The sequence below is a fragment of the Myiozetetes cayanensis genome, unplaced genomic scaffold, assembly GCF_022539395.1.
Source record: "Myiozetetes cayanensis isolate MyiCay16 unplaced genomic scaffold, myiCay2020 scf7, whole genome shotgun sequence".
NCBI lineage: Eukaryota > Metazoa > Chordata > Aves > Passeriformes > Tyrannidae > Myiozetetes > Myiozetetes cayanensis.
Window position 1 is genome coordinate 4,888,880 of NW_026087964.1, and position 26,035 is coordinate 4,914,914.

The following is a 26,035-nucleotide window of genomic DNA, read 5'->3' on the forward strand; positions in this document are numbered from 1 at the left end:
TAGATCAACAGAATACCTGGCATGAAAAGGAGTGGTGCAACAGCTCAGGGAGACTGCAAGAAAATGCAGATTGATCATGTGACTTTACTCCAAACATTGTCTCAGCCAGCAAATCCAGAAACGGGGCTGAAAGCTGGTGGAAAAACATTATGCGGATGTTTTCACAAATCACTCTGTCACTCGGAAATCTCTCTTGATTATATACATTTTATAGCAAAGATAAGAGCATGTTAATAAGTTCAACGATGAAACAGTCTGTTTACTAAAGGCTGCAGGAAATGTTTATTAAACCAGCTAATTTATGGCAAAACAGGGCCAGAGCTTGATATACTCCACAAAAGGCTGCTTTGCCAGGCAGCTCTGTTTTGCTGCCGCACCGACAGTAAAGCCTACCCTGTGCTATTCTGTCCTAACACCCGCTGCCACGGGAGCCAGGAGAAGGTGTGAGGGTACGATGCACCTGACTGTCCGCAGGTGAACACTAGAGCAGCCCTACAGCTGCTGCTTACAATTAACAGCTGGCATCTTTAAACCAAAGCAGCCGGATCTAAATCAAGTAGAATCTTACTGAATTGAAAGGTGAATCACTCTGGTTGTCACTTGGATTTTTTTGGTGAGGTAAAAAGAGCAGTTAGAAGAAAGAGCAGACAGAAACTATTCACAACAAACTCATTGATAAACATACATTAAAAGCCTAATAAACATAGTTTTAATACCTTGCAGGACTGGAATCAACAGGTCATTTAGTTTTAAGCAGACTAGCAAACAGAAATCTGCCCTCCACCCGTGTCTTTTTTTATGTTTGCAGTGTTGGATGAAATGAATGCTTGCCTCCTTCCCTCCCACACATTCAGCTCACAGTTCCCACTTAGCCATTTCCCAGTCCTATTTTGGACAAATCTTTATCTTATCATGCTTCTCCTGCAAATCCTTCTTCTCTAGAGCACTTAACATCCTCTTCTTTCATAAAATCCACCTTTTACAAGTGGTACCTAATCAGTCTTACTTCATCCTAGCCAGAAAACTGAGGGGGTTATTTAAAAAAAAAAAAATTTGTTATTCAGTGAATTTCGTGTCTGGTATGAATTGTTTAATTCTAGCAGATGGTAGTTTCCTCTACGCAGGAGCATTTGTCTGCTTCACTGCATTGCACAATGTGTATTATTCTCACCTATGAATGGGCCTGTTCCTTATTACTCCCAAAGATCAAACATTACACAATTCCTCCAGTATGGAGCTACAGTCTGAGCTACAGCTACTGCAGCCGCTGTAAAAGCACTACAGCCTCAGAAAGATTATTCCTTCCTTCCTGAATACGTTAGAGTGGATATACCAGGAACTAAATTTGTGCTTAGGGATAGCAGGAAGTGCCTGATTCTTTTTATGTATTTGTAGAACAGGAGAGAGGAAAAAGAAAAAGAAAAAGGAGGAGATAGAGAAGAGAAAAAGATAAAAAGAAAAAAAGAAAGACTTGGGTGGATACATATTTAGGACATTTATTCCTTTAACTATATAGACATAGTTTTCAAGAGTAATAAAATATTTATATTAAAACCTGTGTTCTCCTAGAATGACAAAGGCTTGTAAGCAGTAGACAAAAGAGAAAAAAACCAGTGAATATTATTTCTGTAATCAATTGCACCACAGTGGTTGTATATGGTGCATATCAACATGTATGAATACAATACAGACAATATTTGATTCTTCGGACTAGAAAACTTAACACAAAGCCCAGTTCTGCAAACCAATCCTGGCATACTTGATTTTCAGCATGAGCTGTTTATTGAATTCTCAAATGAATGTATTTATCGTTAGGAAAATCAAAACAGCAGAGGAAGTAATATTGTCTTAGATTTCCCAATGGTGAATTAATTAGCAGAGTCAATTCTGGCCTCAGCCTGGTATCTCATCCACCAGACAACACTCGCTTCCCAATGTAATGACAGATGATCATAAAAGCTTAGCAGTGTTTTGCCAGTGCTGGTGAAGCTGATAGGGATGGGAGTGAAGGGCAGCTTGGTATCTTCTTTAACCAGTGGCACAACTATTCAGTATGAGAGATTAAGAACTAGACTTTGTTAGGATGATTATCATTACCCTCAACAACAACTATAAAAAGCTCTAAGTCAAATGGTTCTGACTCACTTGTTGAAGGGTACTGCCATCTGTGGAGGAAATTCTGGGTATGGGCTGTCACTGGGTGGCTAATCCCCCTGGAACAGGTGCACAGCGGTTTGCCAGTCCCACATCATAGCAGGGCTGGGAGCCAGGGGCTCCAGCTCATAAAAGAGATGCCCATTGGAAAGGAGGTGGACAAAAGAAGGAAGGGCACTGCCACTCTTGGCATCTCTCCTGAGTTGCTTCCACTTGCAAAGTTTTGGAAGAAGAATTTGGAAGCCCTTCTCCACTCAGTGTGCATCAGCAGTAATATCCTACTTGTCCTTCCACAGTAGTAAGTTTTCCTGGGCCACATCAGCAGCTTGGGCGAAATACTTTTGCAGAAAGTATGTTTGTGATTGTAAATTCAATAGATTTTGTAGAAACTGTTTAATATTTTAAAATATCCCTAGAATGCATAAGTAGCAGAACAGTCTAACCTGACTAAGGTCAAAAAACATTTATTGAGTCTATTCAGGACAGAAGGCAGAAATATTGCAAAATTGACTTTCAAATGAATGAACAAGGAATACAGACTCAAAACCTCAACTCTGGCAGATGCTGAACCCGTTATTTGATCTGCAGTAGCACTTGGGTGTCTGTGTAGGTCAGCTGAAGTAGAAGGAAAACTTTCTCAAAAAGATTGTTCAACTAGTCCAAACTGGTGGCTTCTGAGTAAGAAAAAAACATTTTCTTACAGTATAAGGAGTATAAATAAAATAATGTGAAGTCTTTTCACTGATTCAGACACACCTATTTAAAATTACATGTCACAGAGTTAGAAAGGACCCCATCATCAGACCTGCACTATTCAGATTAAAAGACTTCTTGAAGAGATTTTTTTTTCAATCTGAAATACAACATACCTTTCAATATAATATTTTTGCCTAATTAAAGTAATTCCATTAATGATGGGTCTATCATAGGTTGATTATGTTACAAAATTTTGTAAACTTATTGTATTTGTTATTTATCTGAGCTGTTAATGTTAACACTATGTTAATACAATGTTAATACAAATGTTAATACTAGTAATTATTGAACTTGAGAACAATGCAATGAAAAAGATAAAGAAAACAAGAGGAAAATGAAGCTCATTAAGTGTCTGTCTCCCATTGATCGCCAATAGCTGCTAGTGTTAAATTAAGAGGTTATTTTATTGTCCTATGCAGCCAAGCTCAGCTATACTCCATTCAATAACCAATAATTTATGTCTCTGAGTTAATAATAATCACAATAAAAGTATTCCCCACTTTCTGGCATGCGGTGTTTATTTTAGGATATTAACACAGCAATCCAAATACAACACGTAAGACTCCCTCAGGGCTTTCTGTCTCACATCCCAGACCTTCTGTTTCTTTATAAGCTTTAACAGCCACAGTTAGAAGAGATATAAATAGTCTGAAGCACAAGAGAATCTCTCTTCCCTGACAGAATCTTTATTTACAAGCTCTACAGACCTAAGCAGGTCAAACAGTCCCTTGCTGGCAGGTTAATAAGGCCCACCTGCCAAATAAACCCACCAGTGAACTCCACAGGGCCTACATAAATCCAAAACGCTTGGACAAGAGAAGATTTTCTCCCCAGGAATCATACTGAGATGGGATGCTTATAGTTCAAAAGGGGTTCATCTTTCAAACTCCAGAGTGCTTGTCTACCTGGCACATACTCATGAATGTGCAAAAGGTTTGTAAAAACCATGGCTCTTACTTTCAGAAGACATCATTATTTAACATTTGTGTTTCAATATTGCTTACAGGACACTTACATGCTGAGGGCTCCCATACTGGTGCCATACAAACATGTAAGGCTTTTAAGTCTCCGCCCTTGAGACTTTCTTTTTAAAAGGCAAGAATAGTTGGGTCATAAATGAAACCTTTAAAATTGTTCAAAACTTAACATGCAATTGATTTCCCAACAACACCATGAAAATGAAATGAAAGAATATGATAACTGGTTATTTAAACCAACCTAGAAATTAATTCTCAGAAGCCACGGTAAATTTTTAAGTGAGTATTGGCCATTATCAAAATGGAATTCTGTTCCGAGATCTGAGCTTTTCAAACATGGCTCTTGGGTAAATGTTTCCCACTGAATCAATGACTTCTTTATGTTCCTCCCTGAATCAGTCAGACCCAGCAATTATCCCAGTGTGGACATATCCATAGACTTCTGAAAAGGCCCAGTCACTATGCTTATATTGCATTGTAAAAAGCACCTCCAAAGCACTGTTCAGATTTCTATTTGCTGTTCATACAGTCAGCAAAGTGGTAAATTCTGAGAGCATGCCTCACAATTTATTACACTCTAAGGGTGGCCCCAGACAGATGAAGGCAGACAGTGGACTGTAGCTGGGCAGCAGAAGCTCTCTGGCCCAAAACACTGAAGCAGGAACTTGTGATCCATTCATGAAGGGAGTTGGTTTACCTTTCACACCAGGCTGGGAACTTCAGCAGTGCATGAGCTGATTCATGAACAGAGGTATGTCCCAGCCCCAGAGGTGGCAACAGCAATCAGGAAGGGCAATATGGGGCTGGAGAGGTAGTGTGTGTAGTGGCAGGGATCACAGGTCCCATTTTAACAATCCAGTGGAAGTCTGATAAAGTTCTTTAATATATCATGAAGGACACATCTATACCAGGCCTACAGGCTGCCTGCCTGTAAAAACCCTTGGGGACAGGCAAATCCGGGAGCACATAAAAAGGCTTGCAGCAATTCCTTCCTGTAGGTCCACAGTGGGCTAGACCAGACTCCCTTCAGGCACTGGGATTACAGTTTTACAAGTGTAGGTGAAGTAAGGAACACATGTAGAATGTGCATTTAAGATGGAATGCTGTGGCAAAGCACTTAGTTGCACTTTGAAGGCCTCTATGTTGGATCACTAGAGAGAATGCCCAGTTTTGAGATCCTGGTCTTGCAGCTCCCAGTGAGCTGCATGCTGTCAGTGGCGTACTTTTAGTAAGGAACAAAGGTACCTCTTCTGGCCTCTATAAAGTACTTCTGGGGCGAGACAAAATTTGGGGATTTGAATCAGTTAGACTCGTGAATTCCGAGGGCCATTTAAGTGCCTACCACCTCCTTTAGACCAGTGCAAACAGTTTATTCCTGCTTTGAAGAACCAGTTCAGACACAGAAGATGCACATAACATCAGCCCTTCAGCAAACACCACATGCCCAGTTGCTGTAGCAATTGCAAAAGGAGGAGTGCTCAGCACAGGGTGGCTCGTGCCCACGGGAACGATGCTATTATTAGCACAGTGGTACTACAACCATGCCCAGCTCCAGCGGGAGACAACTCAGGGCGGGTGAATCTTCATGTAGGCTGTGTCCTACATGATGGCCAGGCCCAACACCTCTTCTCTGCTGAGCACATTCGTCATTTGAATCACAGTTTAGTTCAGCTGCTGTAAATGCAGCTGAGGCAGCCTGATGTTCTCATCCTGTATGTAAACTGGACGCAATTTGGCACTGGAGCCGGAACTGCCACGGTGGGATCAGTGCTGTGTGTAGGGTTGATCTGCTGACAGTGTGAGTCCTGCAGGCAGCCCAGCAGCCCCTCTGCTCCCTGCCAGGACTGGTTCACCAGGCAGGAGTGTCTCACACAGCCCTGCACTGCCTGGCAGAGCGCACGCTCTGCCTCATTAACAATAACTGAAGCAAGCAAAGAGAGCTTACAGGAGTGAGCATGTCGAGCTCGAGAAGAGTGAAAGAACACTGTAAAATGTGCAAGAAACACATCCTACTCCTTTCAGTTTTCACTGCAGAAACAGCACAGGTGATAATTTAGCACTTAGGCTTGCATTTACAAGCCTGCTCATCCTATGCCTCAAATCCAGTTGTTTCAGCTGTCATTTGTCGAGTACATTTGCACGTACTCAACACCAATGTAAAACAAATACTAGGCATCTTATATAAAGTCTCCAAACAGTTCTCAGAATTAGTGGATGTTTCTGAAAATGCCTGTCAGTGAGTATTTTTCTCAAGGCATATATACTGAGTAAATGGGATATGATCGCAGCTACAATTTCTCAGTACAGGAAATTGCCAGCCACCAATATAATTAGAAACAGTTCATATGATCAAATTAATCATTTAAAAAAGAGCAATTACTGTTAACAGAATAATGGCATGCCTTAAAAAAGAATGAAATTAACCTTTAGGACTGACATAGTTACCCTCACCATTCTGTACTGAGGCAGCAAAGATTAATATATGTGCAAAATAAAACACTGCATTAGCATCTGCTGGAAACAGTAGTAGCATTATCTGTCTGGCCTATTCAACCCTTAACAAACTTTATTCTTTGGCCCTGGCGTAGAGTGGAAATATCAATAGTCACTTCTCTGCCAAAATGAAGAAAAAACACTCTTCAAGTCTTCCATTGCTATATAACTTACCAAGTTGTGATTATCACTGACCAATAATTACATGAAGGTTAAACATAAGTCAGCCATTTGAAATGCAGAAGAATTTAGCATTCAAACGTATGTTATGGCTCCTCAAAAGCTAAGAGTTACAGAGTTAAGCATTAGCCCTAACAAGCTAAGACCTAGAAATACATATCAAACATGAGTCAAAAAACTATAGTTTTGTTCTGGAGTGCTAAACATTAATTCTGATTATTAAAGTATTTTGGCATATATACTTCTTAATTATATTAAATTTATGTTTATAAACACAGTAACATACTATGCTATCAAGAGATAGAAGAGTTAATGTGTTTTGAATGCTCAAGCTGTGTGTTTCTACATAGATTAGATTTATTTTACTCTTAATGTCAGCAATGTTTAAATTAAGTCATAGTGATGTTGAAGATAATTAGAGACATATAACTTCTATGGCTAAATTTATTAGCACACTGAAGTTACTTATACCAGGCTGAAGCACGTTAGCTGCCTAGAACTGATATACAGCTGGTTTTTATCATCCAAACACTGGAAAACAGCAGGGACATGCTCCTCAGTTTTCCTTTCTCCTGGCCTCTGCCTTGCCCTGAAGATGTATCCCACTCCCTCATGTCTTCAACTTTCCTCTTGCTTTTTGCTTCCTCAATTACACTTCCCTTCCTCCTGCTCAGTACAAATGGTGCAAACACAATAGGTATTTGTGAGAAAAGTGACATTTATTCCATTCTTTTCCTATCATCTGAAAACATATTGGTAAACAAACTGGTGTATAACTCTTGTCTGAAGAAGATTCACATTTAACTGTGTATTTTCATCAGGATATCATATCTTACTCTGATCAGTATTTAAGCTATAAACTGGAGCTGCCCATAAGAGGCCTCTCATTAGGACAGAGACTAATTCTGTTTGAAATTCTCTAAGTAGATTATTTTCTTTTTCCCAAAGAATGAACTTACAGTCAAAAAATACCATTACTCCATTTCTATATGAGATTACACAAAACATACAAAAAGTCTGAAGAGCCTGTATCTTCCCATTTTCAAGTGAATTTAAAAAGAAAAGTGATTCTAATGCACTATTTTTTAAATAACCATTTTCAATGAATTTTCATTCAAATTAATTAACAGAAGTATAGGTTCTCAAGAACACATTTACTACTATAATTTGAGGATGAATATGCTACACTTGATATAAAATATTTTGAAACGCTGATTTAAGTTTACACTTCATTCTTTCCTAATTCTACACCAGCAGCTTGCTGTCTCCATATTAAATTACATGCAATATGCTGCATGGCCAAGGACATAAATGCATACATGCTGATAAAGATTTTTCTTAACAGTGGTGAGGACACACAGACTGACATGCTGAAGGATCAGTGGCTCTGTCCTGGCTATACCTAACATAGATAAGAATAGGTTCAGACAGGTTGAAAACAACGATTACTCTCTGTTAATCCAAAGGAAAAACAAGGACTGCTGGCCGAAGTCAGCGCTCAGGTGATGGGCTGCCAGCTGCCAGCATGAAATGGAGAGTAATGGTGATAGTAGGGACAACGCTGAGGAGGTAACTACGTAGTTACAAATCTTAGTGGCATAGACAAGGCCAGTGATCTATAGGAGTTGTAAGGGCTAAGGAGCGATCTGTTGTCACCTTGACCATGATAACAAAATCCTTCCACTTATACCTTAAAAGACTGACACAAAAGGCAAACATAGGAACTGGAGTTATCTGGAGGATGTTAGAGATTAGTAATAAGTACAAAATAAAAATCTGTTTCTCTTTTATAAGTCTTACATAAAGATGAACTTATGTCATTGGGCCTGAATGTAGAGTTTATTCCCAAGAGAATGTAGATAAAGCATTTATTTATGTCAATTATTGATAACTAGCCTCATTTCTTATGAAAGTTTGGGGGTTTTTGGGGAGGAACAGCAAACACTCCTGCAAACGCCATATTTTGTACTTCTAATATGTTAGCGTTATGGTTCAACTATGGAAGAAAAGCGTGTCTGTATATGTAAACTTATCCTTAAATGTGAATCCTTATGTAAACAACAGGATTCACATATTTGTTCTTCTGTTTATTTGTATTGATACTAGTGTCTCTATTTTTAATTAGAAAGCATTTATTTTTTCTGTAAATGCATTTAACTGAACTTTAGAAAGGAAGACAGAACTGTCATGACTCTTAGTTCAAATCAGCTATTGTAAAATAGAATGGCACTTTATCTTTTTCTTTAATGGTGTAAACCTTGTTTGTCTTACATCTTAAAGATAGCGTTTTGTTTTGTTTTTTTTTACAGAAAGGCTCTAAAACAAGTTAAGGTGCCTTATCACTACAGACAGATTTCCTTCAGCCACCTTGAGATTAAAGTTTTAATCAGCCGATGATTAAGACTTCCATTACTAAGTAATTAGCACTAAATTCACACTGTTCAACTGTTAACTAGGAAAGGTGCACCCACCATTAAATACACATCAACAAACTCTAACATATGAAAGTAAATTAAGGTCTTAAAAAAAAAAAAATAGCCCGAACCTTTCTGTAACAGATGGCCTAATTTCCCCATTACCCATGAAGTATGATGCCGGTGTGTTCCCCCCTTAATTATCATCTGTTTACCTTCACAGGATTTGCTATAGGCCCTTAGTTACCAGGTTAATACAGTATCCATAGCACCGAGGAACTCTGTCCTCTGCCTTGTGCAGAAAACACAGGTACCCAGTGCTCCATAAACCCTTTATTAAACCATCGAAAGCTTGAAAAAGTTGGCCATTACCTGCTTTACATTCCACGGGAATACCTGCTCCTATCGTAAAACGACAGCTATTTAATGATTTGACCAAAAAAATAAAAATAAAATAAAAAAAATCAAAAAGTTGTGCTTTCCATTGGCAAATTGCAAGCACATGTATTATTTTGATGCAAGCTTAAAAAAGGAAAATAAAACAACCCGGGCCATGCTTCCAGAAGAGACAGCCCGGGTAATTCGCAGCCAGACGCACTTGAGCTCTTACAACCACCCGACAGCCCCCAAATTGCGTGCAGTTGTACGGAAAAGTCAAAACATTTGGCTTAAATCAGGGTTTTCCAGAGAGCGCGCGTGCACGGTGGCTGAGGGCATTTCCACCCACCCGGGGGCCCGCATCCCACCGGGGGGTAAAACAACAACAGCGACGTAAAAGATATTAAAAAAAAAAAAAAAAAAAAAAGAAGCGTTTTCCACCCACCCACCCGGCGGGCGGGCCCTCGGGCGCGCTCTCGCCCCACCTGGGGGCGGCCAGCCAGGCTTTCCCCCCCCGCCCTCACCCCGAGGTCCGCCCGCTCCCCTCGGTCCCGGGGCCGCTCCGCTCCCGGGGGCGCTCCCGGCGCGGCGCGGGCGGCGCGTGCGGGCGGCTCCGCGCGGGGGATTTGAAACGGCCGCTCCGGGGGCCGCGCGGCGGCGGCGGCCAATCAGCGGCGCGGATTTTTCGCGCTGGTTCTGGCCGGAGGAGGGGGCGGGGCCGGCCCGCGCAGGACCCGCCGGAGCCGCCGCTGCCGCTGCCGCTGTGTCGCCTCGGCTCCCGCCGCTCCGCCGGCACCGAGACACCGCCGCCGCCTCGCCCGGCTCCCCGCGGGAAGGATGCGCTAGGGCACAGGTCGGTAGGGCCGGGAGCGCCGCTGGTTCTCCCCCACACACCCCCCCCTCTCCCCGCCGCGGGAAGGGAGGAGGCACCCGGGGCACGTTCCCGCAGGCCCCGGGCGGGAGGCGGGAGCGGCGGGAGCGGGGGCGGCGAGGCTCGCCCGCCCGCGGGGATGCTGCCGCCCGGCCCCGCGCCTCGCCGCGGACACCGGGAGCGCTCTCCCGGGCTGGGACCGCGGGCCGTGCGCGAAGCGCCGCGGAGCCGGCGTGGGGGACCGGGGGTCCTGCGGCGGGCATCCGCGCCCCCCCAGCTCGGTCCGCTCCGGGGACTCCCCCTTCTCCGGGGCTGCGCTCCCCTCAAACTTACGGTCTGCATCGCCCGCCCTGCCCGGGCAGCCCGCGGCTCCCGTCTCCCCGTGCCCCGGAGGAGGGTTTTTTGTTCGCTCCCCCCTCCTCCCCCTGCTACCTGGCCCTCGCTGCGTGGCCGCGGGTCCCCCCGACCGCCCCTCGCCCCCCCCCGAGGCTGCCGCAGGATTTGTGCCGCTGGCTGGGCCCTGACTCCTGGGTGGCGGAGGAGCGGAAAGGAGCGATGCCGAGCCGGAGTCCCGGCTGTTGCAGCTTCATCCTTTCCCCCCCTGCCCGCCTCCTCCTCCTCGGCGCTGCGGGAGGTCGGGGGCAGCATAAAGGGGTAAGGGAGATGTGCCCACCCGTCCCACCTCCCTCCCCCGGGGAATGGGGGATCAATCAGTGCAAGTCAGAAAGAAAACCGGAGCGGGGGGGGGTGCACGACCAATGGGAAGGGATAAAAAAAAAAAAAGCCTCCCCAGGGTTTAAACCGCCTCCTTAAGGGGAGGGGAGGCTGCAAATGTCCCCCCCGTGGCGGTGAGAGTGTGGGGAGGTGGAGGCTGCTCCTGCCCCTTCCCGCCGGGTAGGACTGGGATTGTACGGCAGCAGGAGTGAATGTAACTCTGGAAATGTATGGAGGGGGAAGCCATGTTTGATTTATTCCTCCACTAAACAGTGGTGTGATGATCCTTCCACTTACACCCTTCTGCAGTCCATCCTGGACCGGTATGGGAGGAGAGCCTTGTTAGGAAAACGGGAAGGAAACATTCCTGCGGAGTCGTGCGGGCTCGTTGGCTCAATCTTCATTAACTATGGGAGGGTAGGGCTCTTGTAACTTGGATTGATATTTGTGTGGTAAAAGAGCCTGGGGAAACTTGTATTCCCAAGGCCATAGTTACAGCTCATCTGCTGTGGCTTTACCGCTCTGGGGGTGGAGAAGGGAATTTGCCATACTTCTTGAACATATTTATACTTGCTTTTTGGTTTGGGCTTTTTTTTTTTTTTTTTTAAATATGTCGGCTGAAAGGGGGTAGGGAGATGGTAAACACCATATTTAAACAGATTTCAGAGAAAATGGGCTTCTTGCTAACAGACATTAAGCAAGCAAGAGGCTGGTATCAGTCATTGCCCATGCATTTCGTGTGCGTGAATAATTTCTTACTGGCATTTGCTTTAAAGCGGGTTTATACTGATTGTTAAATTTAGGAGCTAGTGCTGCCCACACTGAGTAAGCTAAAGAGGTCTGTTTTAAAACAAGAAAAAAAAAAGGGGGGGGAAATATGTTTGACTTTTAGCCGTTTCATGTATCCAAGGAAGGTAACTGTAAACACTGTAGGGTGGCAGTGAAGTTTGTAATAGATTTTGCAGAGAGTCCTTGCTGGTGACTTAGAGCAGACATATATATGCTTACTAAAAATCCTTACACATGGAATGTGTGGCTTCAGCTGCAAGAATAAACTGGTTCTTTACTAAAATGTTTTGTATGTTAGTAGAATCTCTGTAAATTTATTGCTGAAGCTGTTATTTGCTTGTCTGCTGTGGGAATTTCACTCGGGAAATGCAGCATATAAACCTTAATAAACTCCTCAGTTTCACAGTGTGGTATTATTCGAGTGTTGGATGTAATCATTGAATTAAACCACTGTTTTGCAGGGCTACTGAGGGCTCAGTACTTACAGTATGTGCAATTTTTGGTTGCTTCAGTAGGCATCTATACCTCATATATTAAAACATACTGGGATTTTCATCTAGGATGCAGCCATCAGAAAATCTGACAGGTTTTTTCAGTATGTGAATATAAATACTCTAAATATTTCTGGATACTATGTGGTTAGTTCTTGTGAAGGTTACTGGACTATCCATGCTCATACATGCTTGGAAAAATCCAGATATTAAAATCACCATAAAACCTACTAATTTATCAAATATTATTTGAAAATATCAGAAGAAACTAGGTCGTTATACTTAAAAGACATATATTTAAAGTCGTTTAGAAAATGGAAAATAAATGTGAAATATATTTCTTTTTAGTTCAATATGAATCCAACAAATGGCTAGTAAGAATAAAAAAAATTGTGCTTTTTCATCTGTAGGGCTGCATGCCTTTTCTGAGGGCAGTGGTGGTTTTGCAGGGGAGACTATTGCATTTAAATTACTGCCTGCATGCAGTAGACTGGATATTACAGCAAAAACAACCCCACTTGGGTTTAGACTGGAAGCAAAAATGATTGATGGGGCGGTGGCTTTCTAATACTTGGGTGGTGAAATGAATATATGTACATATATATGTTTCTATATCTTCACATGTGTATATATATATATATATGCATATGTATGTGAGTTTGTGTCCAAAACATTGCAGTAATAAAATAGCAGAGGAATGGTAAGAAGGGATTATTTTTCAGTGCCCTATTGTTTGTGGCCCTTTCACCTCTCACTTTTGCACTGAGCCTGCTTTTTGTTCCACTGGTGTCAGTTATGTTTCCCGAGCGAGGTCTTGTTTCTCCAGCCTGATAAATGTGTGTATTTCCTTGTGGTCAATCAAAGCCTGGGGACTCCATCCATGTGCCCATGGCTGACCTGCTCTGGTCAGATTCCTGCATCGAGGATGTAGTGTATGACGAGGAGAAGATACAGCAGAATTCTCGCAGCGTTTCAGTCGCATCTGGTCATTCCTGCTTATATAACTGCAAGACTTCTCTTGGATTTTAAGCATAGAAGATGGTTTGATGCATAGAAATTGCAAGTGTTTTCTGTGTAGATCAGGCAAAGGGCCTGGCCTTTTCTGGGAAAAAAATTTTTACTTCTCCTCAAGAGCACTGTGCTGCACAATGAGAAGCATCCACTAAATGGTATTGCTGAAAAAACATGATTCCCTAACTGTCAGTAATCAGGCATCACTAAAGAAATGCTCGGGTGGAACTAATAATAATGCAGTAGATAATGATGACTGCGTGTTTTAATACTGTGTTTGTGGCTATACTGTTTGAGCTCTTTCGTTGCTTTTCAGCAAAGACAAATGAAATGGCCTCACGGTTGAGTAGATGCAATAGATCTGGTGTAATTCTCAAATCTTGCCTCTGGAGGAAGGAATAATGGAGATCATTGACTCATAGAATGGTTTGGGTTGGAAGGGACCGTAAAGATCATCTAGTTCCAACTCCCCTGCCATGGACAGGGACACCTTGCGCTAGACCAGGTTGCTCAGAGCCCCATCTCAAGTGGATCCAAGTGAATCAGTAAGTCCCACGTTTCTAGGGAACATCGCTTTCCAGTTAGGATGTAGCTTTGAGAAATGTCTTCACCGAGGATAAACTGGAATCTTGGTGGTGTAAATGTGAGGCAGAGATGGAATATGGCACCAGGATGAGCAGTCAGCTGGTAGAGTGGAGAGAAAATAATTTCTCATCAGAGCTTGGCAGGGGAGTCTGAATTTCCTGTGGTGCTTAATTGTGGAGGATTTGGGAGAAAGGGGGTGGGTAAGGAGAGCCTTGTTCACGTGCCAGTAGGCACCCTAATGGTTGTAAATTCATGTAGCTGGTCGAATGGGTTGGTCAAGTATTTTACACAGTTAATGGTTACTTCTAAGGTTTTGGTTCTGAGAACATTTTTGAAGGAAAATTGAGAAGCTACCTAAGTTCTCCCTCCCTGGGCATTCAAATTAGCTTGTCTATGACCTTCAGTCATTGGAGGTACTGAGATAGCTATATAAATGTATTTCCCTTTTTCCTTTCATTTTACGCTGACAGAAATTACTAAAGTGATACACCAGGTCTTACTTTTAATGTTTTTGTCAAGTTTGGTGACCTCTGTAATAGGTATTCTATATTTTCTAGCATCAGCTGAAAGAGAAGCTTTTGGAATGTGTTAGAAGGCAAAGGTAGACCTTACCCTATTCTGTTAAACTTCTGGTTGAATAGTAAACTACAAAAATACAAAAGATTTCTGGTGAACAAATCATATATACTAATACCTTGTGTATGGTGATGATAGGTTAATGCCTAATCCATCATGCACTACTTGCCTAACAGGTAACTCTGAATCCATTGATTCTCTGGTACATTTGAAAAGCTGCTTCTGTCCAAAGCATACAATAGGTTATACCATAAACAGAGTATTTTAAAATACATTTTATGTGCAGTAAATACCTCTGAATTGTGGTTGAACTAAAAGCAAGGTTTTTGCTATCCTTCTTGCTAATGTTAAGAATTAATGCCATTGTACAGAAGTTGTTCTGGTAGTACAGTGGTGTGATGAGCTACACGTGGAAAGTAGATGTTGGAAAATGATCTTTGAACATTTCACAGCAGTCAAATTAGACTTAGTAAGTATGGAAGAGTGAAGTACAAGCCTAGGTGTACTTTACAGTATTAATATGTTGGGCAAAATGACTTTACCCTGTGGCACCACTGATTTAGGTTCTTGTGTTTAACATACTTCAAAACTAATAAAATATACAAGTGACATAAAACATGCGTTAAATTACAAGGGTTGCTCAACAGGTGATGGCTCAGTTTCTGGTTTTGTCCCCATTCTTTTAACTTGTCCTATTTTTATCTTAGTGCAAGACAGCAATTTGATCTTCTTTTGAACTTTGGTATTCAGCTCCCCAGCACAAATTGGAGCTATTTTATGTTCATATTTGGGGTAAGGATACATAGGTGGCAAATGACTGGAAAGCATGATGTGCTGTTGAAACTGGCTTTCATAGAAGATTTAACATTCTTTTTGTGCTGTCTGAAGGATGGTGTCGGTTTTCTGTGTGTCTCTTTGGAGAAGCACAAGGATGTCTTGTTCTGTTGGCTGACAGAGATGGCCATTTAACTGTCTTTGTGAAACCTCTTTGGCCTGTGCCTTATACAAAAATACTAAAATAGTAGCATCTCACATCTTTGCTAAAACACGCATAAATACCCTTGTGTTTCATACAGAATCACAGAATATTCTGAGTTGGAAGGGATCATCGAGTCTAAAGTGAATGACCTGTATGGGTATAGAACATACAACTTTGACATTATTAGCGCCATGCTCTAACCAGCTGAGCTGATCTCAGTGTGTACAAATCCTCTTTAAACATATTTGGCCTTGAGGGCTAAGATCAGAATTCCATGTCTTCTCTACCATAGTCAAAAACATAACAGGAGTGGATGTTGTCCTGATCTTGTGAGTTCTGCCTCAGTAAATAAGAGATACACCAAGGAGCAGAAGGTGAGATATTATGTGACAAAAATATTTTCAAGGAAGAGAGCTGAGGTTAGGGAAGATCTCATTAGAGATGTGATCTAAACCTCATTTGAAATATTTTGAGAAGCTACTGATAAAAAAGAAACAATAGAAAGAACCTGCAGTAATGCAGCCTTCTGTCATAGTGTTTGGGACCCATTTCATGTGTTTATTCATTCTAATAAGCTGAAGTGTAAATGTTCCTGCTGTGGCATGGGTTAGCCTGTGGAGCTGAGGTTCCCAAGATCGTGTATCAGATAAATCCGTTGTGGAACTTGCCAGCCTTGGTGGGATGCCATCAGAGCAAAGATCCTGACTGCACTGGCACTCAGAAATGTCTAAATTGGGGAGTTATCTCTGTAGTAAAGAATGCCTCGATTCTAGTCTGATAATAAAGCCAGAGGGATTTAAGCCAAAGTATGAACCTTGTAGTGCAGTGTAGGATGAAAGATATGAATATGGATCACTTCCCTATATGGAGTAGTTGCCGACAACTTTCAATCAGATACTTCAGAATGAAATTAATGTTGTGATTTTTCTGTGGGTGCAAAATGCAGACCATCAGAAGCTGGCTTATAGTAGCACTCCCGAACAAACTGGAAAATGCTGGGATTAAATGTGGAATGTCACTGAAACTCAATGCTAGTGCAAAAAACAAGTTGCAGGCTTAAAATGTGTAGCAGAAAGTGCATGTACAATGTCTATTCATGAGGTGAATGCTTAGCTCAAAATGGTAGTGGTAGTTGAGTCTTCAGAAACTGCAAGTAAGGAGTGCAACTACAATTGCTTAACGTGACTTATTTCTACAGTCAGAACTATTTAGATTTTCCCATGAGAAGTATGTACAACAGAATTTGTCTAAAGAACTAAATTTGATAAGACTGTGAAGTAATCCACAAAGCTGGTGCTGTGCTGAAAGGACAGCAAAAAATGGCAAGAGATACCTGTTGCAAACCTCGACACAGAAGTTTTGTAAAGCGGGCAAGAGGGAATTGGTTTATTACGAAAATGTTTTATCTTTCTGTCTCCAAGCTAAATGGGTAAGCTACACTCTATCTACAGAAACCTAAAACCCAAATTCCAGGCCTTTTACCTCTGAGAGATTTTCAATGTAGATGTAGCAAAAGAAATAAAAAAGGAATTAAGAACCATGAGAATGGTGGTAACGCATTTTGGCAAGAGCATGTTAAAGCCCCAGCACAGGGAAATACTTCAAGTAAAGTCAGACCCAGAAAGGCCACTTCGTGGCAGGTATTTGGATTTGTTCGGAGAGTGTTTAACGTTCAAAGTCTCAGGCCTTGTTTGAGTGTTCCTGGCATACATCTGCCAGTTCTCTGTGTGTGTTTTTTGCTTCAAGGTAATAGACTGATAGAGTTATTAATGTAGTTGAATGTAAATGATTTTGGTCTGTGTAGAGTAGACCAGATTTAGCACAGTAGGACCGGGATTGCATTATGTACAGTTTAAGTTGTTCAGATATGGATATGTACAGTTCTTGGTGAACAGTGCACATCTGTAAGTAAAATTCAGTGAAGTCAGTATTAATTACCTCTGAACTTTACCCTCCACTTCTTTACTTACTACCGTGGGATGTGAAGTTGGAGGTACTGGATGAAAGAAATCACCTATTTGTACACATTAGACAGGTGCATTATCAGTGCAATGTGCTGCTGTTTCGATAAACAACAGAAGATGAGGCTGAACACTACCCTGTGGTAAAGATTATGATGCCCACCTCTGTATACAGGCACCTGGGCCTTCATACTATGGGCAAGGCCTCATATATCACCAGTGTCACACCACCACCTTTTACAGTGATTGCAGTGCACCAAATGTGCTTCTGGCGTTTGAATTCACCCACTTGGATGAACAGGTTTTAATGCTGTGATAGACGAAGACAGCAGAGTTGTCAAGGTCTGGGCAAAATGATTGTAGCCTCTGGATTAAAGTTAGTTGGTGTCTGATCACATCTGGGCAATGTTGTTGATTTCTGTAGTGGTGTAGCAGATAACATTTTGTTAACACTACCCTTTGATTCATTACTTATAACATTTTGCGGTGTCATCCCAGATTTGATCTTCCCTTCTCAGAATTTGTGCGATCAGAAATTTCCGTGATTGTCTCTGTGAGTCTTCAGGCAGTTGCTGTGCTGTCATGACTACACATGGGAATAAGGGCAGTATCACTGGCCACAGTGAACAGGAAACAGACTGCAGTGTATTATCTGCTGCAGGGAGTCTTACGTAAGCCAGAGGATCCAGGTCCTGAAGGTGTGGTGCAAGGAGTGGAGGTAGGATGCTGAGAAGAAAAAAGCAGTGGGATTTAAGGTGTGGGAAATTAAAGTAGGCTTGGACCAGGTGACAAAGCAGTGTAAAAAAGGAACTCTGCACCTAAGTGCTGAGCTATTTGGGATTCTACTTGGTTCTTTGTTCCCAAGCTACATAGAAGCCAGGGGCACAACTCTGGCCCACCTGAGAGACAGAGACATCATTTCACTGGTGAGCAAAGACCTAGACTGGCTGTATTAAATTGCTGAGTCCTGTTTTGTAAGGGAGGGACCAGTCCCTACAGCTGAACCATTTGGAGCTCTCCAGGACACAGAAAGGTCTAAACTTTGCATTTGAAAACATAACATTTTTACTTTTAGCCATTTGTTAAGCAACTGCTGGGGGCTTCCTTTTAGTGTTTATTAAATACTGGTGGTAAATCCACTAATTCCTACCATTTTAGGCACCAGTATTCTTCCCTGCTTATCTGCAGAGGAGAAGCCATTCTTCTCTGTTCAGTCTCTGGTCCCACCATGGTAGTATCTATTCTCTCTTCAGATAGAAATACAACATCTTGGAATAATTTGATTTTACTCAAATCTGTCTCATTACTTCTCCACCCACTTCCAGCAGCAGGAGTGGAACTGACAAAATTAAATTTCTGCAGCAGTGGGAAAAGAATATTTCTTGCAATTTTGGAGAAAAGGAATTCCTGGGGAGGAGTCCTCTTATAGAACCTTCTAGCCTTGTCCTCAACATCAAGGGTTGCTTGCAAAAGCTTTTCCTGAGAAAGAACAAAAAGTCAAGTCCATCCATTTTGTGAGCTTGCTTCGTGCAGTAGCAAGTGGCATTTAGAGGGAAGAATTTACTCAGCATTCTACAATTCTTAAGTGTCCAAGTTAGTATTACCTATTGCCTTCATAAGAAGGAAATAAATACTTGTTTTGGTGGATGAAAATGGGCTATAACATTAAAGTTCTAAAATTTTATCTATTAGGGGAAAAAAAAGACAAAAACAATTGATACTTTTTCCCCCCAAAAAAAACTATTGGGTGGTAAGTAGTACTGGGTGGTAAGTGCAACTGTAAGCACTCTTAAGTTTATTCACACAATTTTCAAAATGCACTTGATTTTTTTGTGCAAATGTATACTGCATCTCTGTCTAACATTATTGTGTACTATAAGTGCAAGGAAATTTTATATACCCATTTAAAAATACTTGTAAGTCAGCCTTGCCAGCTGACTGATTAATTTAAATCATTGTTTATCTACTGCAGGACTAATGAAGTCTTTATGTCAGGTGCTTTTCCATTAAAAATGACCTCCTTTGGACTAAGGTTTCCTTTTTTTTTTTTTTTCCTTTACGACGACCAATGGTCAATTTTTAGAAAGGTTTGGTATAATTATTTTCAGTTCTCTGTCAGCTACTACAATTAAGGTTTTCTTCATGAGAGAGAATGCTTTTGAATTTTCCAGATAGAACTGGTTTGTAACAATTTTCGGCAACCTTGCAATGCAATTTTCAGTTACGTGTTTTCCTCTGAAATTAAATTCTGTTTAAATCCTGTAGTAATCTTTTTGCTGTTTTAGTATAGTGAATAACAGTTACAGTGTACTGCATGATCGTAAATATTTCTCTACTCCTATTTGATATTTTAGGGGTATTGTACAAGATAATGCGAGTAAGCATGGTCAAGATCTCAAATGTATTAGCAAGAATGTGTTGTAACCTTATTAATCTCTTTACCTATTTTGTCTCATTCTGATCTGAAATTAGGAATAACCTTTTGTCCTAAAATTGATGAGAGAAGAGAAGACTTATCAGAAAGCGATCTTAACAGAAAAAGGCAGCAGCCATCTATTAGCTTTTTCAGTGCCAGCTGAAAGCCTGATTTGTAGGTAATAAAAATAGCTTTTGTAGATAAAGTTCTCTTGCTGTGAATTTGTACTGAAGTGTATTATCTTTCCCCCCACTTCTCCCCCTCGCTGTGCCTGCCCCAAGTAATTCACCTGAGTAAGAAAGCCCTTAGAGAAAACAAAAGTGATGTTTAATAGAGATCCTTGTTGTTGGTTACTTACTCTGTTCACTCCCTTTGGCAGAATTGGAAGGAATGGACTACTCCATCATTTTTGACACAGAAGAAAAGTATCTCTGAAATTACAGCAGATGTGGAAGAAATGACTAACAAATATCACAGAAATGATAGTGGCCTGGACAGTGAAGGAGGAATCTGACATGCAGAGTGACTGTATTTGGCTCATGACTCCTGTCAGATGATGAACTTTCAAGTAATTAATAACATCATTTAAAATGTCTGCAAAATAATTTGCCTTATATAGAACCTGTTCTTTTCATATGAAAATGTGTACAAAACCATTGCAAGGATTGTCCAGTTGTCATTGTGTCTGAATAAAATATCTGGAGGCCTTTCTCTGATAAGTCAAAATCTTCTTTGGCATACTGAAAGCTATTTGTTCACAAGCCAAAATATCATGTTTATTCAGCAGACTACTTGACTATCGTGTTTTTTCCTTGTTGTTAGTGAAAATGGCACTTGTTGGGTCACCAGACATTCAATATGGGACGATACTGGCTTAAGCTCATTAGCTGCTACTAGCGTGTGGTGATTTTGTCCCCTTCCTTTGCCTGCCCTCCCCCCAGTTTCCTTTTCAATAGATACGGAGTCATCTAGGAAAAGATAAGGGATTGCTTTTGCTTCTGTGTGATGTGGTGCTCCAGCATGAGTGCCCTTAGATTTAACTACCAGATTTAATCGTATGCTCGGCTGCTTCAGGACCTTACCCTTACAACTTGGATCAACCAGATCCTGCCTGTGATCTACCTCACTTCATTCTTTCATGTCCTGTCTTTTAGATCTCCTTGCATTAATTCCAAACTCACAGCAACGCTGCTTGGTTATCTGCTGCTGATTATTTTCTCCTTACCCATTCTTTTCTGCTCTGTTGTCCTCTTCTCACATAGAGTCTCGTGCTTTTCCTTCCTTGTGGTGTTATCATGAATTTTTATATAGCAAAGGTGGTGCAAAATGTAAATGACTTCAATTTTGATCTTCTTTCTTCTTGAAACCCTTTGTTATTCTCGTGTGTAGATTTGCTAACTTACTCCATTGAACCAGACCCCACAGTGTAGCTTGTTTTTTGCAAGGAGGACTGATGCATGTGAGCACTCCTCATCCATTGGTTGTCCTAGACATGGTGACTAACCTGCAAATTGCTCTCTATATGTCTCATCTCCCCAGTGGGATTATATTTGCTTGCAGGTACTCACATCTGTTATCTTTGCCCATTATTCTGCCTCTGACTTTAAACCTCTTCTCATTTGGTTCCAATAAATCTTTGTACCAACATGGTTTATTTTTCATATTCTGTAATCTATATCTGCTGGTTCTGATAATCTTACTGTCTCAAATTCCTGCCTTTGTCTTCATTTTCCCATTTACCATTGTCCTGGGTACCTTACCTTCCTTTTACGAGTTTTACTCCTGGATTTGTCACCTCTCTAGGCTCCAGCAAATTGAGGAGCCTTTTTCCATGCTTTCAGCTGTTTTTAGTAACCTGTATTACTGAGAATCATTAACTGAACCTTCACTCAGTGAAGTTCTAAAATCTGCGTGCTGTGTATCTTCTGATGTTTTAAGCAAATTTAAGATAACTCATAAAAGTTCAGGGTCTTGCACTGCATGGCCTTATTGGTCTACATTGTTTTGTGATATGGAATGAGTCCTCTTAGGCTTATTAGCTAGAAAGAGAATAACTTGATTTCTTTAAGCGATATCTTTTCACTTAGTTTTCTACTGCTTGTTGTCCAGACAAGGCCTTGAGCAGTTTGATCTGTGTTGGGCCTGTCTTAAGCAAGGAGTTGGAATAGATCATCTGGGAAAGTCCCTTCCAGCCTAAGTTATTCTGTGACTCTATGATGATTTTGATGTTTTGAAACTCTTAAAGCTATCACTTCTAATTCATCCAGTGTTTTGAGGCTGAGTGCACCAGTAACATAGTTTAATTAGATTATTTACTGCTTTTTTGAGTTGTCATTGTGTGCCTCAAGCTTGATGGCTTTGTAGCTTAAAGAAGTAAACGATGAGAGTAAGAGTTGTTATTACGCAGGACGAAACAAATACCAGTCAATTATGAATCAAAACAAAGAGTTACAAAATGCAGATGTCTCGATCCAGAAATCCAGACCCTGATAAGCACTTAATGGAGCCGTATTAAAAAATGTTTTTTAGGGATGCCCAGGAGGAGAGTTTGGTGCTGATGCTCTGGGAGAAGCTGGGATGAATCCACCGTGAATCCGGGGGAGGCGGCGGCTGCCTCTGGCACTCACTGGAGGGCGCTGCAGCCACACAAAGCTGCTGGTCTAGATCAAAGGAAACTTAGAAATTTTATGCCCAAATCAAATCCCTGGTTTGCTCTGTTAAGAATCTGTAGGAAGGAAGTAGAGATCTTGTGACAATTCAGTGTTTTGGGTTTTTTTTTAAAGAAATTTTGCTCTCATCTCCTTAACCGTAAGTGTGACATGCTCCCTTAGCGGGTTTGCCTTTGGCCTAGAGAGTTTATAGAATTTGTCATCAGTTGCTTCTTAAAATAAATACGGTTTCAGTTAAATCTGCTGATTCACGGCTTGAAACATTGTCATATTATTACTTGGGTTGAGAGTTTGTCTCATGTCCATGCTTTTCAGAGAAGATCTTGTGAAAGGACATGAGTTCCTGTTTGGGTTAGTGAGTTCTTTGTTGTGTTCTGGTGAAGTTTTGAGTTTTCTTTTACCTCTGATTCCTCTTCAGAAAGGTTAGTATAGTTGGCTGGTTTCCACTTATTTTTAAAGAGATTTTATTGGTAATTCAGGCTTTGTCTGAGGAAAGATTAGAAACTTTTCTCTTGCGGATTCCCTTGGAGTTCAGGAATACTTACTCTTCTTGTTTAATGCCAGCGTTTCAGCCTGCTGTTTGTCCTTGGAGGGAGAATGGTTTTCATCTCTCACATGAGTCTACACAGCTTGTGTGGAAAGATACCCTTTTATCTTGTAGGTACCTTAGGTATGTTAGGGAGATGGGAGCATTTGCTAAGGACTGATGGAGTTATGATTCTTAGATTTGTTGGTTTTTTAAATTTATTTTCCTGCATCTTCTTTGTAAATGAAAAGGTTTCATGTTTGCCAATTGCTTTGAATTCAGGCTTGATACTCTTTAAAAAGCTCTGCCAGGCAAGGGTAATGTTCAGTTATGAGCGTTTGTACATTACTGCTCCTGATGTAGAGGTAGCAAATATGCAAGTTGGAGGAATATGCCAGTTGTAAGCATCATTATTGTGTGCATTAATAAACAAGGTGGTGAGATTCAGAAGTGATTTCTTCCATAGCAACTGGCAATTCAATAGTTATTCATCATGGTTTTTACTGCAGTTTTTGGAAGCATGTGAGACTAGATTTGATGAATTTTTGATTTGATGTGACAGTTCTTGGACTTAATCATATATGAAATTTGTTACTTTGAGCATGGATGTGATGATTGTTAAGCTGAGATTTCATAATATTTATGATGATGTATTTCTCTATATCATGTATATACTGGACCTGGTAACGTGGAGAATCTATGCATATGAATTTTAAAAATTGAAACCATCATCTGCCTGGTCTAGGAGCACAAAGGAGCTATTCTAACAGATTTGTTTGCTACAATGGTATCGCAATGAAATAGGTTTAGCTTTTAGAACCCTTGGGAGAGCCTGCCTAGGGTAGCTAATAGTGAAGTTTTAGCTTGTTGCATGTTTGCAGATTTCTGTATGAAAAGTGGGTGTTAGATGATATTGTTGTTATGGAAAATCTGAAACTCCAGAGTTGCTTTGACCATTTAAATTTTGCACAGTATGGCCACTGGCCTAAAGGATTAGCTAGGACTGGTGTTCTTGGCACAAAATGCACTTTTTCATTTGTTCACATAGGCAGAACCCTTTGGGATGCATCTGGAGACTCAGCCTGTGGTGTTTTCTCAGTAGGTGTACTTTGATGGAAGATTGAAGGTCTGTCTGTGGAGTGAGGAAGATAAAGCTTGTGATGCTGCTGTCCATGGTGTAGGTGCTGCAGGAACATGGCCTGTGGGGTTTTTGTGCTGGCACAACATCTTAGAAATAAAAACACCTGTTTTATGTTGTTATTAATGATATCATCTTTGGTCTAACTCTTACTTGCTTCAAACAGTGCTGTACCTTTGTGTAGGTAATGTGGGCAGGACTTGTGCTGTAGATGGCTAACAGGTTGTTAAAATTAAAGCTGTTATTTTCCTTTCTGCATTTGTTTTAATAAAATTGCTGATTCATCAATCTATTGATTTTTTTGTGATGCATATTAACATATTGAGGTATTTTGGTTATAAAGATCACAAAATCATAGGATATGTTGAGATTGTAAGCAATGCTTGTTTTAGTAAAACTTGAACAAAGTACAGTTGAGTGTTATATTAGTGGTGACATCTATCTGTATACTTAATAGCTTTTTCCATTTCTGTATTATTAAAAATATTCTCTCTCTTTTTGTCTTAATATAGCAGTGTAAGACTGGAAACATCTGGGCTGAATGGACTTTAGCATCAAAAGAACTTCTCAACTGTTAACTCAGAAAATTAACTACATCAAAATGAAGCAGGTACCAGAGATCCTCGGAAATACCAATGGGAAACCACAGAATTGTGAAGTGAATCGTGAGTGTTCCGTCTACTTGGGAAAAGCACAACTTTCTGCCACTCTACAGGAAGGGGTCATGCAAAAATATAACGGCCATGAGACTCTTCCCTTCATTCCAGCTGATAAATTGAAAGATCTGACCTCCCGCGTGTTCAACGGCGAGTCCGGGGCCCAGGATGCGAAGCTGCGCTTTGAACCCCAGGAAATAAAGGGAGTTGGAACACCACCCAACACTACTCCTATCAAGAATGGCTCCCCAGAGATCAAGCTGAAAATCACTAAAACCTACATGAACGGAAAGCCTCTTTTTGAATCCTCCATTTGTGGAGACAACGGTGCAGATGTGTCTCAGTCAGAGGAGAATGAACAGAAGCCAACAAACAAGGAGAGGAGAAACAGAAAAAGAAGCATAAAATATGACTCCTTACTTGAGCAGGGTCTTGTTGAAGCAGCATTAGTATCAAAGACTTCAAGCCCCACTGAAAAGAAGGTAGTAGTTTGTTTTTTATATTCTATCTTTTGTTAGGTTGGTTGGTGGTTAATCAGACTGGAATTTCAGTGTCCATGTGCTCACCTTCAGGTGTTTCAGTAGGTGCTTCCCACAAGCAGGTCACTTTCTACGATTCTCTTTTTTTCAACAAAGGACAGATGCACTGCAGTCCTGGTCCCTGTTTCTTCCCTAGCCTAGGAGTGCCCCATAAATTCTGTTTCTATATCAGTAAAATAAGTCTCCAGAGCAAATCAGGGCATGTGGAAGTATGGGATGTATGAAGCAGAAACTTCTTCCAGACTTGAAGCCAAGACAAGTCAGGATGTGCACCTGGGCAAGGGAGCTGGGGATACCTCTAAATTTAGGGATGGCCTTTAACTGCTGGGCAGTGAGGTATTCTGTCATCCTTATAACTAGATGTTTCAGAAAAAAACCACCTATTTCTATATTTCTTGTTCTGAATTAAATAAAAATCTACTCATCGGTCAGTTGACTAATGAACTGGGCTCTTTAGCATCAGATTTTGGCAGTTAGAATGTAGTCCCTACCCGTGTTTGTCACCTGAAAAGAGCTGGGTTTGGTTGTTATAACCTAGTGGATTGTTTTAATTGAAAACATCTAGGTATTTGTATTAGGTGTCATTAACTTTGTGGTCAAGCTCATCTGCTGTACTTCTTTAAAACATGGGCAAAAATGGATATTTTGCTTTTTTTAACTTGTTTTACCAGGTTGTAAATAAGAATGCTGCTGGGAGCCCTTTCACCACCTTTATTTAGCTTTTGTTTCTAGACTCCATTTAAATGAAGGTGGTTTGCAGTA

The 26,035-nt window shown here is 41.0% G+C and overlaps 1 protein-coding gene across 6 annotated transcripts in view; it reads left to right on the forward strand.

Moving 5' to 3' along the window:
• Positions 1-10,077: 10,077 nt before the first annotated feature.
• NSD2 (nuclear receptor binding SET domain protein 2) overlaps positions 10,078-26,035 on the forward strand; it is a 73,918-nt gene continuing 57,960 nt past the window's right edge. Inside the window, exons 1-2 of one of the 6 annotated variants that reach the window (XM_050337803.1) lie at positions 10,078-10,205; positions 24,591-25,216. In XM_050337803.1, coding sequence (XP_050193760.1) covers positions 24,620-25,216 — 597 coding nt within the window. In that variant the 5' untranslated portion in view covers positions 10,078-10,205; positions 24,591-24,619. Of the gene's footprint in view, positions 10,206-10,756; positions 10,878-11,216; positions 11,355-20,293; positions 20,314-24,590; positions 25,217-26,035 lie in introns of those variants that run through there. The other 5 variants (XM_050337804.1, XM_050337805.1, XM_050337802.1 and 2 more) reach the window with 5 other exon arrangements.